Below are 16,039 nucleotides of genomic sequence, written 5' to 3'. Positions count from 1 at the left end.
CGGGACTCGATCCCAGGACTCTGAGATCATGACCTGAGCCGAAGGCAGCGGCTTAACCCACTGAGCCACCCAGGTGCCCAACCACCGTTAAGTTTTAATTGCTCTTATTTGCACCAGGAATCACCTGGGTGCTTATTAAAATCATGTGTTGGGCCCTACCTCCAAGGATTCCTAGTGAGGTGTGGATAGAGGCCTTGGATCTGCATTTTAATAATCCCAGCTTATGCGGATGCAGGCTGTCCAGGTCCACATTTCTTGGCATTAGTATTTTATTTATTTATTTTTATTTATTTATTTATTTATTTATTTGACAGACAGAGATCACAAGCAGGCAGAGAGGCAGGCAGAGAGAGAGGAGGAAGCAGGCTCCCCGCTGAGCAGAGAGCCCGACGCAGGACTCAATCCCAGGACCCTGAGATCATGACCTGAGCCGAAGGCAGCGGCTTAACCCACTGAGCCACCCAGGCGCCCCTATTTATTTATTTTTTTAAAGATTTTTTTTATCAGAGAGAGAGAAGGGGAGAGAGCGAGCACAGGCAGACAGAATGGCAGGCAGAGGGAGAAGCAGGCTCCCCGCTGAGCAAGGACCCCGATGTGGGACTCGATCCCAGGACGCTGGGATCATGACCTGAGCCGAAGGCAGCTGTTCAACCAACTGAGCCACCCAGGCGTCCCGGCATTAGTATTTTAAATGAAGAGTGAAACTATAAAGCAAGCTTCTTTTCTTTTTTTTCTTAATTTCTTTCTTTCTTTCTTTTTTTTTTTTTTGAAATATTTTATTTATTTATTTATTTGAGAGAGACAGGGAGAACAGTAGAGGAGCACACAGAGGAGCAGACTCCCAGTATGGGGCCCTGTCCTGGGACACTGGGATCATGACCTGAGCTGAAGGCAGATGCTTAACCCACTGACCATGTAGGCACCCTGCAAGCTTATTTTCTTTTGAACCTATTTTACTACTCCTTATTAGAAGAAGAGAGCTGTTTTTGTTTTTGTTTTTAACTTAAGTTTTGGTTCATTGGTTGCTACAAAATTACTCAGATAAATGTATTTAAAATGTTATTTGAAAATTGTTTTGAGGGATGCCTGGGTGGCTCCTTTGGTTAAGTGTTTGCCTTCTGCTCAGGTCATGATCCCAGGGGTCTTGGGATGGAGCCCCGAAGCTTCTCCCACTCCCTCTGCCTGCTGCTCCACCTGCTTCTTTCTCTGTCAAATAAATAAATAAAATCTTTAAAAAATATATTTTGAGATTTGCCAATTTGAGAATAAGAGAGGGTAACATAGAATGAATACCAAAATGTATCATTTAAAAAACATTTTTTCCAGCCTAGGAAGGCTAACATTTTTATCAAACAATTTGAGTGTGTGAAAATGATACAATTAACACAAAGACTAAATGTATCTAATACATGAATTGGAGATAAAGTTCCAACTTTTGCTTACCTGTTTGCATTTTCTCAACTGTTCCATAGCTATCTTATAAAAACGTCTATGTGAATTCCTCAACCCACAGAAGTACTGATCATTTAACAGGATTTAGACAATTCTCAGAAAAAACTTGATTTTGGCAAGAATATCACATAAGGAAAGAAAAATGAACTCTTAACACTGAGGAAATCTCTTAAAGTTTTACCTAAAAACTCATGTAATTTAGGGGAGAAATCATAGCTTCTTTCTACCTTTCTTGCATTCATGCCACAGGAAATGCAGTGCTTGACCCCAGCATCTGCCTCTGTTGTGTTAGGATTTTTGATGCCTTGTGATATTCCTGACTTTTTCCTTGGAAGGTCTTATTTGAGTCCTCCCCGTCTCCATGGGCTTTGAAAACTGAAAGTTTTAAATGTTTTGGCTTTTCTTCATCTCAAAGGACCAAGAAAGGCCATAAAGTTTTCAGCATCATTTAAACTAAATGATTAAATATATCTAAGAACTCCTTAGCTAAGATTGGAGCTCTCCGGTTACACAGCCAGAGGTGAATGCAAAAGGACCCCTTCCAGTGTATTTGGTTCTTAAATATAACTTGGCTCTTGGGCCTTTGAGCCAGTAATTGGTTCTTCAGGTTCCAGTTTGGATAAGATTGGTGCTGTTGACAGCACTTTATAAAGCTCATGGATAAGGTGGTTTGTAAACAGGGATATTGAGGATGTTGAAAATAGAGGCACCTAAGAGGCAGCATGCTCCCAGACCCGTTAGTCTTATCTCTGTGCGTTCAGTTTGTTGCTTTTTTTCTAAATTTTTAAAGATTTTTTTAAAGATTTTTTAAATTTATTTGGCAGAGATCACAAGTAGGCAGAGAGGCAGACAGAGAGAGTAGAGGAAGCAGGTTCCCCACTGAGTAGAGAGCCTGATGCGAGGCTCAATCCCATGACCCTAGGATCATGACCCTAGCCGATGGCAGAGGCTTTAACCCACTGAGCCACCCAGGTACCCCTCTAAATTTTTTTAAATGGCCACAATATAATATTTTCATTTTTTGAAAATAAGCTGCCAAATACTATCTTGTTAAAGGCCTGTTTTCTGAGTCCTTTATTTTGCATTTGCTTGCATACCTAAAAAAACTAATGTATTTTATCTTGAATAGGATTTTTTTTTGCCATATTATATGAATTAAACTTGCTTAGCATTGGTTTTAAATTGCTTAGAAGTCATTCCAATACCATTTATTGAGTGATCTTACTATTTTTTTAAAAAGATTTATTTATTTGTTTAACAGAGAGATCACAAATAGGCAGAGAGGCAGGCAGAGAGAGAGGGGGAAGCAAGCTCCCTGCTGAGCAGAGAGCCCGATGCAGGGCTCGATGCGGTGCTCGATCCCAGGACCCAGGGATCACAACCTGAGCCGAAGGCAGAGGCTTAACCCACTGAGCCACCCAGGCGCCCCATAATCTTACTATTTTTGGTTCCATGTAACTGAACACTATTTATTGAGCATTAACAATATGCTAAGCACCAGTCCTTTCCATGTATTTCTTTTTTATTTAGACAATACACTTAAAAAAAAAAAAGATTTTATTTATTTTTTGGACAGACCGAGATCCCAAGTAGGCAGAGAGGCAGGCAGAGAGAGGAGGAAGCAGGCTCCCTGCTGAGCAGAGAGCCGGATGCACCCCAGAACCCTGGGATCATGACCTGAACCCAAGGCAGAGGCTTTAATCCACTGAACCACCCAGGCGCCCCTAGACAATACACTTTTAAAAAAAATTTTATTTTTTATAAACATATAATATATTTTTATCCCCAGGGGTACAGGTCTGTGAATCACCAGGTTTACACACTTCGCAGCACTCACCAAAGCACATACCCTCCCCAATGTCCATAACCCCACCCCCCCTTCTCCCAACCCCCCTCCCCCCAGCAACCCTCAGTTTGTTTTGTGAAATTAAGAGTCACTTATGGTTTGTCTCCCTCCCAATCCCATCTTGTTTCATTTCTTCTTCTCCTACCCACTTAAGCCCCCATGTTGCATCACCACTTCCTCATATCAGGGAGACCATATGATAGTTGTCTTTATCCGCTTGACTTATTTCACTAAGCATGATACGCTCTAGTTCCATCCATGTTGTCGCAAATGGCAAGATTTCATTTCTTTTGATGACAATACACCTTTGATAGCTGCTATAATTAGCCCTAAGTTACAGATGAAGAAACTGAGACAAAGAGTAAGGGATTTGCCTGAAGTCATATTTACCAAGCAGTGGAGCCTTGGTCTGACTCACTGAGAGTCTGCTTTCTTATATTGAATGTGTAAGTAACTTTCCTGGAAGAAGTATCTTTTTATTGTGCAGGCCCCCTCTCCTCCAATACCTGGTAAGGCCAGTTCTGCATTACTACCTTTTCTCCCCAAAATAGCCTTTAGTAGTCTTTCTGGAGTTACAGAAAAATTGTGTCCATCCCTTGCCTTTGCTAATTGGCATTGTTTTTGAAGTTGACACTAACCATACATACTTATTTATTCATGGAAAGTATTTACACCTTTATATTCTTACTAATAAGGAATGTGCAGTGTAACTTGGTGAATGGAAGTCATTATTTTTGACTTTCTGCACATACGAAGATTATTCCTTGATATTTTGTTTCTTTGGCTTTTGAATGTTTAGCATGTTTTCTAAAATATCCAGGTTTGCTTTTATGGGGAAAAGGTAACGCAAATTTAAAAGGACTGCATAGAGGTGTGCCTGGGTGGCTTAGTGAGTTAAGCAACTGACCCTTGATTTTGGCTCAGAGTCCTGGGATCAAACCCCACATCTCATTCAGTGCTCAGGATGGAGGCTGCTGGAGATTTTCTCCTTCTCCCTCTACTCCTACCCCCATGCATGCGCGTGAACTCTCTCTCATTCTCTTTCAAATGAATAAATCTTAAAAAAAAAAAAAGTATGGAAAGAAAAGAAAAAGACTATGGAAGAAACAAGCAGGGTTGCTGGTGAGTAGAGGGGTAAAAGGATGGGGTAACTGGGTGCTGGACATGGAAGAGGGCACGTGATATAAGGAGCACTAGGTATTGTATAAGACCTTCGTATAAGATGAATCACTGACCTTTGCCTCTCAAACCAATAGTATATTGTATGTTAGTTAATTAAATTTAAATAAAATTAAATTTAAATAAAAATTTTAAAAGGCTATGGAAAGTGGAAAGACTGTTGTTTAGGAGATAAAATTTTCTTTTATTTATTTAAAAGATTTCATTTATTTATTTGACAGAGAGGCAGACAGAGAGAGAGTGGGGGAAGCAGGCTCCCCACTGAGCAGAGAACTCTGTGATGTGGGGCTCAATCCCAGGACCCTGAGATCGTGACCAGAGGCAGAGGCTTAACCCACTGAGCCACCCAGGTGCCCCAGGAGATAAGATTTTAGTGCGCTTTTATACTCACTAGCTTTCGTTACATGGGGCAAATTATTTAACTTCTCTGTGACTGTTTCCTTATCTGCCAAATGAATTACCTCAAATTGTGTTCCATTCTTCTGAATATGGCACACTCAAGAGATGGCCAGGTGTGTTTAGATTCAGTTCATGTTCACTGTGATCTCCCTAACTCCTGGGGCCTGACACAGGGTGAAATACCCTTCTTGGCTTGTTTTTTCTTCACAGCCTTTTTTGACTCCCTCCTTTTTCCTAGGGGTTTTTATCTTTTGTAAACCCAGTATGCTGGGTTTTGTTCGTAGATGAATAAGAAAAAAAGCTTTCAGCTAGCCATATTCCCTGAGGCACTTGTGTTAGGCTCCAGAACTGTTCTAGAGGGAAAAAAGCACTGGCAGTGGTATAATTTGAGAAGTATAGTGCAGGTTATGAGCTTTAACTGTAAAGATCCTGTTTATTGTGACTTTAGTGTTAAAATATGTATTGCTAAAATAGAATTTATTGGAATATTGAAGGTGACATATGTTCTTTAAATGTGGGCATAAATAACTTGGTTTTTGGTGTGTTTTTTTTTTACTCAGCTTCTTATGTTCATTTTACTTAAACTGTGGAATTGCCAAGTCTCGAGTTTCTGTGTGATTTAGAGTCATCTGTTCTTTCTAAAGGTGTCGTAATCCTGATTGTTTGACAAATGCCAGAACGCACCTCGGCAGCCTAGAACTAATCTTGCAAACCATTTCTACAGAATTTAAGAAGATTTTGTTCATGTGTATGGCATAGAAGATGAATTCGTCCTCCTCCACGATGAATGAAGAACCTGATGCTCTCTCGGTAGTTAACCAGCTCCGGGATCTAGCAGCAGATCCATTAAATAGAAGAGCCATTGTCCAAGACCAGGGATGTCTCCCTGGCCTTATTTTGTTTATGGATCATCCCAACCCCCCAGTTGTCCACTCAGCTTTGCTCGTAAGTTGCCTTTAGTAATTTTAATCTCAGCGTGACAATTCTGCAATTTAGAAGAATTTGAAAAAGTGTTAGATGACATAAAAAATTAAAAGTGACTATAGAGTAAATAGTAGTAAGTCTGTATTTCTACATGTGCAGACTCGTGTGTGTCTGCGTGTACGGTCCTTTGACATAACTGGTAGCGTACTCATGCATGGAATGTTCTGTGACTTCCTTTATTCACTTACTAAGAAAGCTTGACGATTGTATCATTTCAGTATGGATAGACATATTAAAAAGATACTTGTTTTGTTTTTATTTTTTATTTTATTTTATTTTATTTTTTTTAAAGATTTTATTTATTTATTTATTTGACAGAGAGAGATCACAAGTAGGCAGAGAGGCAGACAGAGAGAGGAGGAAGCAGGCTCCCCACTGAGCAGAGAGCCTGATGCAGGACTCAATCCCAGGACCCTGAGATCATGACCTGACCCAAAGGCAGCGGCTTAACCCACTGAGCCACCTAGGCACCCTGTTTTTATTTTATAATACTTTTGTTAAGGTCTGAATCACATACAAGTCACTTATTTAAAGTGTGTCATTCATTGGTTTTTAGTGTATTCAGAGTTACAGAGCCATCAGCATAATCAATACTAGAACATTTTCATCACCTTAGAAAGAAACTCCTCTACCTGTTCCTTCCCAGCACCCCTTCCCTAAATAACCTCTTTATATCTCTGTATTTGCCTATTTGGGGAAAAAAAAAAAAAAGCCTATGTATTTTTTTACATAAATAGAATCATGTAATTCGTGGTTTTTGTGACTGGCTGCTTTCACTGAGCATGATGTTTTCAAGATTCATCTATATTGTCACATGTCTAGTACTGCATTCCTTTTTATGGCCAAATAAAAAGGGAAATGCTACATTCTCTCTCTCTCTCTTTTTTAAAAGAGATTATTTATTTATTTATTTGACAGAGAGAGAGAGAGAGAGAGAACAAGTAGGCAGAGAGGCAGGCAGGGGTCGGGGAGGCTCCCCACTGAGCAGAGGCCCATGTGGGGCTCAATCCCAGGACCCTGAGATCATGACCTGAACGGAAGCAGAAGCCTTAACCCACTGAGCCACCCAGGCACCTCCCACATTCTCTTTATCCACCTGTCATAGATGGACTAAGCACTTGTTTTCATAGAAGATGGGATGGAAAGATAAGGAAAGGAGAGGAAAAGAGAAAAACCTACAGGATCATAGCTAATAATGTAGAGGGAACTACCATGTTATGAGAAATGTGGGAACTAGAGGAAAGTGAAAGAACAATTTAAAGCAGTCAGGCAACAGAATGTGATAATTACACTAGGACAAATAATCTGGTTCTGTGAACAGAAAATGACATTAAAAAGAAAGACAGTTGGGGTGGAGGAGAAGAATAGTGGTAACTGTTGAAGATTTTAAAAAGTGCCTTGGGAGACTTAATCAGCCAAGGGTAATGTGTGGACCTGATTTGGTTCCTAATTTGAACAAATCAAACATAAACGTATCTTTTTAGAGATTTTGAAATGAATATGGATTGGATAGTAGGTATTAAAGAGTCATTATTACTTGTGCAGGGTATCAGTTTATGAAGAGTGTTGAGCTCTAGATAGGGACTTGGGCCTGAAGGTAAGGTGGGCTTTTGGGGTGGACTAGACTTGGATCTATTTATCTAATTGTCAGAGCACAAGCACAAGTGGGGGAGCAGGCAGAGGGAGAAGCATGTTCCCTGCTGAGCAGGGAGCCTGAGGTGGGACTTGATCCCCCGACCCTGTTAAGGAGGTGCTGGAGATTAAGCTCTATAAAACTCTTGAACAAGGAGATTCAGAGTACTCCTTTCTTTGGTTTCATATTATTTCTACCGAGATTGCTCTAATTCTTACCTTTGTTCCTCTCTACATAAATCCTTTTTCTGTGTTTTTTTTTTTAATTTTTTATTTTATCACTGTTTTCCAGCAATGATTATGATGTGCTTTGGATGGATGGTTTTCTTTTTGTCTTATTTTTGTTGTACTTCTCTTGGGATTTGTTGAGCTGCTTGGATGTGTGTTCTTAACTGACAGAGCCACTCAGGCGTCCTTGACTTGGCTCTATTTAAATTCAGAAGGTTAGGGGCTGCTGGAGTAGAAGTTGTTTGAGGAGGCTCTGAGAGTTGTTACAGAAAATGGGACAGGTTGCTAACTGAGGAGAATGGTGAGATTGTTACAGTAGTTTTGAAGGCCGGATTAGCTCGGTAACACTGAATTGATAAAATACTTTAGGCCTACAAACCTCCTTTTTCACCTCCCTTGAGGCCCATATAGGTCCTGAGAGCCAAATAGTTGGATTTGATTCTTGGTCAGGTAAGTTGTCTAGGGGTAGACAGAGGAATTCAGGATTTTGACAAAAGTATTTGAAATGATAGCCTGTAGATGCCAGGCTGAGCTGGAAGGGAGGTCAAGTCATGGAGGGACAGAGCTAGAGAGAAAGGAGAGGAATAGTGGGTTCAAGGTCCCACTGAGTTTGAAGAGCATGTGTGGTGTTTTTATTATTCCGTTTTCTCGTCACTCTTACCTTATAAGCTGTACTCCTTTCTTTGGTTTCATATTATTTCTACCGAGATTGCTCTAATTCTTACCTTTGTTCCTCTCTACATAAATCCTTTTTCTGTGTTTTTTTTTTAAATTTTTTATTTTATCACTGTTTTCCAGCAATGATTATGATGTGCTTTGGATGGATGGTTTTCTTTTTGTCTTATTTTTGTTGTACTTCTCTTGGGATTTGTTGAGCTGCTTGGATGTGTGTTTTTATAGTTTTCATTAATTTGGGGAAGTTGTCATCCACTATTTTTTCAGGTTTTTTTTTTTTCTCCTCACTCCTTCCAGTATTCCAGTTTCATGTATGTTAAATACTTCAAGTTGTCCTATAGGTCATTGTGCTGCTCTAATTTTTTTTTTCTTTAAGTCTTCCACCCCCCTCTGATCTTCATCTTGGATAGTTTCTGTTGCTACATTTTAAGTTCACTGATCTTTTTTTCTGTGTTGTCTAATCTGTTCTTAACCCATCCAGTGTTGTTTTCATTTCAGATATTTTGTTTTTGTCCACAAGAAGTTACATTTGGAGCTTTTTAATATCTTTCATTTCTTTCCTCACCATGCTCATGTTTTCCTACTCATCCTTGAACATATGGAGCATATTTATAAAAGCTGTTTTAAATGCCCTTATTTTCTAATTTCATCTCTGTCACATCTTGGTCTGTTTCTGTTGATTTCCCCCCTCCCCCGGTCAGATCCTTCCTCTCTTTTATTCTGCTCTGCAAATTCTAGCCACCTGGGGTGTTTTCTGACATCAGCCAATTCTCAGAGTCTGTTGGACACCAGCTGGGTGTCCAGCAATTGACTTCGGTTTAGTCTGCCCACCTGGTGTTAAGTGTCAAACCCCCCAAATTTAAGGCTCACTCCCACAAGACTGTGTGCACTTCAAAGGCCAGGTGCAAGTATCAGGTCACCGAATTTCTGACTGAGCAGCTATAAATTGGGTGTTCCAGTGGCTCCCTCCTCAAGTTTGATAATTTACTAGAATGGCACCAGATCTCAGGAAGCTACTTTACTTACATGTACTAGTTTATTATAAAGGGTACAAATGAATAGGTTTATAGGGCAAGGTCTGGAGGGGTCCTGAGTGCAGTACCATCTGTCCCTGTGGAGTTGAGGTGTGCCACACTCCTGGCAGGTGGATGTATTCCCCACTCTGGAAACTCTGAATCTCCTTGTTCAAGAGTTTTATAGAGCTTAATCTCCAGCACCTCCCCACCTCCAGCCAATGGGTGGGGCTGAAATTTCCCACCCTGTAATCTCTTGGTCTTTCTAGTGACCAGCCACATTCTGAGGCTATCTTGGAGCCTCAGCCCAGCTCACTTCTTTTAAATAAACCCTGGCGTGATCAAAAAGGCTGCCTTATGAGTAACAAAAGAAACTGCTCTCCCTCTGAAAATTGCAAGGGCTTTAGGAGCTCTGCACCAGGAAATGGGCAAACACCAAATATTTATTTTTATTACACTGTACCACCCTAACCTCCCTACCTCTCTTCTCTGCATCTGTAACTCAGCAAGACCACTGGGTTCCTTTTGGGTTCCCGCTCCCTGTGCTAGTCTGAAAACTGCCTCCAGAGCAGTTAGGTGGGGGCGGTTACGAGGCCTTCCCTCATCACTTCTCTCAGATATCACAGTCGTATGCTGCCTCTTGTTCAGTATGTTTAAGATATATTGTCCTGTTTGTTAGTTTTTTGTGGAGGGAGGCAGTTCCCACAGCAGTTAATCCTTTATGGACTAAAATGAAAATCAAAGTTAGGAGAAGTTGCAGAAATTATGGGAGATTATAGACAGAGAGGGGTCTTTGAACTTGTAATTTGGTAGGTGGTACCATTTTCATTGGGAAATGTAGCGTAGAGGACCAAGAGAAAATGTGAATGAAGGTCAGTAGGCTGAGACGGCAAAGTTTTGGGTGGTGTAGTTCACAGACCTATCCCTGAGAAGCAGGTGCCAAAGTCTTCGGTAAATGATGAGTGATTAGGAATGGAATCCCTAAAGAATCAGAACGTGAAAGAAGTACTTGCAAAATGTACTTTACATTTTTGATTACACGTCAGTAAAAAATAAATTTTGAAAAGTGTACTTTACATTTTAAGAAAAAAGCACCGCAGAAGTTAAGCTCCCAAAATAGAAATTTGTGTGAGTTTATCTTTTGCTTTTCAGTAAAAAAAGGACATTTTAAAGGTGAATTGTAAAACTAGAAACAGTTCATTCTGTAAAGGTGGTTGTATGTTTTGCCTCTCTCAGCAGTTTCTTTTAATTAATATGTAAAAAGCATCTAGGGAAATGGTGGCTATTGGGACTACTCCCTGAAATTAATAAATAGAATGTGGTTCCTTATATCTCTGTCAAGATGAAGTGGCGAAAAGGAAGCCGGAACAACCTAATTTTGACCTTGCAGATAAGTTAGGAGCCATCATTTCAAAGAGCAGATTCAGCTGCTTCAGCTCAAAGGATCATTTCTCCCCTAGGGGACTTCTCTGATTATCACATTTAAAGAAGAGTTTCTAAACACTTCAAAACCAATTGATTCTAAAAACAAAAACCTATTTTGCACTCTTTTTTCCTCTTGCAGTAGGTTAGTAACTGGTTTAGTTTTGAATAGTCTGGAGCTGTGAATTAACCTGTCACTGTTTTTGCTGTAGGCTCTTCGGTACTTGGCAGAATGCCGTGCTAACAGAGAAAAGATGAAAGGAGAACTGGGGATGATGTTAAGTCTGCAAAATGTTATACAGAAGTAAGTACAATAAAGGGTGTCTCCTAAGGCAGTAGAAAAATGGATCTTCCTGTTAAATGGATGCTGATTGTCAGTGTATCATTTTACTGAAATTTTTATTCTGATATGAAGGCATGCTTTTGTGGTTTGTATGTCCAGAAATGTTCTGAGTCAGTGTTCTTGATTATTCTTAAACACTGATATTAATAGTACTTAGGAAAATGCTCAAATTTTATTTAAAATATTGATAAATATGGTACTTATCATATCTTTATTTTTTAATTTTTTTATTTTTATATTTATTTATTTATAAAGATTTTATTTATTTATTTGACAGACAGAGATCACAAGTAGGCAGAGAGGCAGGCAGAAAGAGAGAGGAGGAAGCAGGCTCCCCACTGAGCAGAGAGCCAGATGTGGGGCTCGGTCCCAGGACCCTGGGATCATGACCTGAGCCGAGGGCAGAGGCTTTAACCCACTGAGCCACCCAGGTGCCCCGAATCATATCTTTAAAAAGAGAAAATCCTACCTTGTATGAAGTTCTGTGAGGTATATGTAAATTGATTTGCTAGCAAAGTAACACAAGTTACTAATCACATTTGACAGTATGTAGTACTGGGGCATGCCTGGGTGGCTTAGTCGGTTAAGTGTCTGCCTTTGACTCAGGTCATGATCCCAGGGTACTGGGATCCAGTCCCACTTCAGGCTCCCTGCTCAGTGGAGAGCATGCTTCTCCCTCTCCCTCTGCTGCTCCCTCTGCTTGTGTTCTCTCTCTCTGTGTCAAATAGCTAAAATCTTTAAAAAAAAAAAAAAAAAAAAAAAGAAAAAAAGTAATATTATAGTACCCTACAAAGTTCTTTTGCTACTTCATTCCTATCTTTTTTTTTTTAAAGATTTTATTTATTTATTTGACAGACAGATCACAAGTAGGCAGAGAGGCAGGCAGAGAGAGAAGGGGGAAGCAGGCTCCCTGCTCAGCAGAGAGCCCGATGCGGGGCTCGATCTCAGGACCCTGAGATCATGACCTGAGCCGAAGGCAGAGGCTTTAACCCACTGAGCCACCCAGGTGCCCCACTTCCTTCCTATCTTATTGAAAAGACCCTTTATTAAATATCATGGCAAAAAAAGGCTTTTGATAAGATTTTCCTGAGCATTATCAAGATATTTCTCAGAGACTTAAGAGCCATTTAATTTGAATTTTAGCAAATGGGTGGTTTTTTTTTTTTTTAAGATTTTATTTATTTATCTGACAGAGATCACAAGTAGGCTGAGAGGCAGGCAGAAAGAGAGAGGAGGAAGCAGGCTCCCCGTTGAGCATAGAGCCCGATGTGGGGCTTGATCCAAGGACGCTGGGAACATGACTTAAGCCAAAGGCAGAGTCTTTAACCCACTGAGCCACCCAGGCGCCCCAAATGTGTGGTTTTTAATTGTACCTTTCATCTTACTAAGATTTTCATATCCATTGTCTCATTTTGTTACAACTTTTGAGGTAGCTTTGACAGAGGACAGTTTTCTAGGTAAGAAAAAAGGAACATACGGTCCAAGTTACTTATCTGTAGTTCTTGAGTTCTCTTGCCCCTGGGAATCCCTGGTTTTGTTCCTTTCTTAGTGTTTGCTGATTTCCTGTTAGAAGGCTAGAAATTGAAGATTAAGTGTTCCAATATTTCTACTGTGTCTGGAAGCAAAAAAGCTATGCTTCTTGAGGCTTAATCTTAGTTTACTGTGTATTTTGATCTTCTACTAGACTTGACTGTTTTAAAACTGTAATGAGTAACCATTTAATTAATTAGTTAATTTATGGTTACTTTGTTTATTTTTGAGAGAGAGAGTTGTGAGAGCACAAGCAGGTGGAGGGGCAGAGAGAGAGGGAGAAGCAGACTCCCCACTGAGCAGGGACTGGATCCCGGGACCTGAGCTGAAGGCAGGCTCTTAACCAACTGAGCTACCCAGGTGCCCCTAATTTATTTGATTTAAAATAATTTGAGTAATTGTCAACATACCTGTCTTATATTGGCATTCTCTATCTTGCCATCTAATCAATGCAGGCACAGGTAGTACAGAGAGGTGTCCCAGTACATGATATACAGATGAGGTAATTTATAACAACATAGAAGTTGTACCCTTGCATATGCCTCCGTCCCCCTGCCCAACTGGGTCTTCTTTTTCTCTTTTTCTTTTCTTTTCTAAGATTTTTATTCGTTTGTCAGAACACAGCAAGGGGAAGAGCAGATAGTGGGAGAAGCAGGCTCCCTACTGAGCAAGGAGCCTGACAGGACTCCATTCCAGGACCCTTCGATCCTGACCTGAATCCTAGGCAGTCACTTAGTTCACTGAGCCACCCAGGCATCCTACTTCTGTAGTGACTCCTTAAGGAGCATTGTAAAAACTTATATATATATATATTCTTAAGATTTATCTATGTATGTATTAGAGAATGCATGCACAGGAGCAAGGGGGAGGGGCAGAGACAGTGGGAGAAACAGACTTCCCAATGAGCAGGATGCATAATGTGGCCCTGGATCCCAGGATCATGATCTGAGCCGAAGGCAGACGCTGAACTGAATGAATCACCCAGGCCCCCAAAACTTGTATTTATTTTAAAAGGCTCTTGGGTGGCATCTCAGAGTCCTCTGCATTCACCTTCAGTTTTTTGCAAGATCTGATGGATATTAGGAAGTCCAGCTGTCTGCAGCTCCCTGCATCAGCCTCAGCCACAACTAGTTCCTCTGAGCTGCAAGGGTAGGATGTGAAGTCCTGATTTATAACCCTTCTCCCCACCTCGAAAGAACTCATTAGTTGTAAGGGTCCTGTTGGAAAACCTAATAAGAAATTGCTTCTTTTGGCACATCCAGTGCTTTTAGCTTTTGCATAAATTCAGCATGGTAACCCCCACAGCATTCCAGGGCATGAAAGGGTCAAGAACAATAAATAGCTGCTGTAAATGACCACAGGAAAGAAAACTTGCAATTTCTTTGGCTTGAGTGCTCCCAAAAGTTCTGTACTTCCCAAACACAAATGGTTATATTGTATCAGTGAAGAATCATCTAAACTGACTTCCAAGGCAGTGTGTGTTTTTTCTTAGTTTTCTTGGCTTCTGAATGAATTTTATTTTGTTAATCTTATTTTTTTTGGAATCTCTAAAATATTTGCTACGGGGTTAGCTGCCTGGTAAGATAGTTCTGTGGTGCCTTGATCCTTGATAATGATAAGATAGAGACTGAAGATTTTTTCTTGTTTTTTTTTTTTGTTTGTTTTTTAAAGATTTTATTTATTTATCAGAGAGAGAGAGAGAGGGAGAGAGAGCGAGCGCAGGCAGACAGAATGGCAGGCAGAGGGACACCTGGGTGGCTCAGTTGGTTTGATGACTGCCTTCGGCTCAGGTCATGATCCGGGGAAGTCCCAGGATCGAGTCCCGCATCGGGCTCCCAGCTCCATGGGGAGTCTGCTTCTCTCTCTGACCTTCTCGCTCATGCTCTCTCTCACTGTCTCTCAAATAAATAAATAAAATCTAAAAAAAAAAAAAAAGAATGGCAGGCAGAGGGAGAAGCAGGCTCCCTGCCAAGCAAGGAGCCCGATGTGGGACTCGATCCCAGGACGCTGGGATCATGACCTGAGCCGAAGGCAGCTGCTTAACCAACTGAGCTACCCAGGCGTCCCTGTTTTTTAAAGATTTTATTTATTTATTTGACAGACAGAGATCACAGGCAGGCAGAGAGGCAGGCAGAGAGAGAGAGAGATATGAGGAATCAGGCTCCCTGCTGAGCAGAGGGCCCGATGTGGGGCTCGATCCCAGGACCCTAGGACCATGATCTGAGCCAAGGCAGAGGCTTTAACCCACTGAGCCACGCAGGTGCCCCTTTTTTCTTGTTTTTAATTGAGTGATCAGTTAGGAATAAACAACAGAAAATGTTAACTGCCATCAGTTGTGTTAATTATTCCCTATGAGGTCTCCCTTTGAGGTCAGTTTCACTAGTAAAAATTTGAATTCTAGCTCTTACTTGCGACAAAAACTCTCTTTGCCCTCAGTTTCCTTACTAAAGCCTACAGTGACAGCTTCAAAGTGATTGAGGACCAAATGGGATAATATATGTAGAAATGCTTTGTATATTTTATAACCTATAAAATATAAGGCTCCATTATTCTTGTTTCTAGTATGCTTTAATGCTGTGTGGTATGCTTTAATACTGTTTTTAACTGGCATATTCGCTCTGTTGGAAACAGTGAAAGGTTTAAGCATGGATGCTTCTATAGGGCTATTTTATTCATATGATGAACTTAAGATTGTTTATTCTTTTAACACATAGATGCTGAAGTTGAAAATATTTTGTACAGATTATTTAAGTGTAAGAAATTAGATGAAAAATTTACTGTTGCTATTTTTTTTTTAAAGATTTTATTATGACAGACAAAGATTACAAGTAGGCAGAGAGGCAGGCAGAGAGAGAGAGGAGAGGAAGCAGGCTCCCTGCTGAGCAAAGAGCCCAATGCGGGGCTCGATCCCAGGGCCCTGGGATCATGACCTGAGCCGAAGGCAGAGGCTTTAACCCACTGAGCCACCCAGGCACCCCTACTGTTGCTATTTTAAAATATACTTTAAATTTGAACTTCAAAGATTTAGAGCAAGTTTTAGAGATCCTGTAGATTAAACCTGTAAATCAATTTTTTAGTTTGGTTGGCTAAGGTTGTAGTATACATGTGTATGTGTATGTGTGAGTGTATATATATGTAAGTGAGAGAGACATCTATAGAATAGTAGACTTTTTTAAAAATTTTATTTATTTATTAGAGCACAAGCAGGGGGAAGGGCAGAGGCTTGGGAAGAAGCAGGCTCCCCGCTGAGCAGGGAGCCTGATGAGGGACTTGATCCCAGGACACTGAGATCATGACCTGATCTGAAGGCAGATGCTTTAACCCACTGAGCCACCC

At 40.6% G+C, this 16,039-nt stretch overlaps 1 protein-coding gene across 2 annotated transcripts in view; it reads left to right on the top strand.

Moving 5' to 3' along the window:
- The window catches only part of ARMC1 (armadillo repeat containing 1), a 36,232-nt gene that overhangs the window by 2,028 nt on the left and 18,165 nt on the right, over positions 1-16,039 (top strand). Inside the window, exons 2-3 of one of the 2 annotated variants that reach the window (XM_059394654.1) lie at positions 5,601-5,821; positions 11,043-11,134. In XM_059394654.1, the coding sequence (XP_059250637.1) occupies positions 5,639-5,821; positions 11,043-11,134 (275 nt within the window). In that variant the 5' untranslated portion in view covers positions 5,601-5,638. Of the gene's footprint in view, positions 1-5,520; positions 5,822-11,042; positions 11,135-16,039 lie in introns of both variants that reach the window. The other variant, XM_059394653.1, reaches the window with a different exon arrangement.

This window comes from Mustela nigripes, chromosome 3, assembly GCF_022355385.1.
Source record: "Mustela nigripes isolate SB6536 chromosome 3, MUSNIG.SB6536, whole genome shotgun sequence".
In the NCBI taxonomy this organism is placed as follows: Eukaryota; Metazoa; Chordata; class Mammalia; order Carnivora; family Mustelidae; genus Mustela; species Mustela nigripes.
This window is presented reverse-complemented; position numbering and strand designations above follow the sequence as displayed.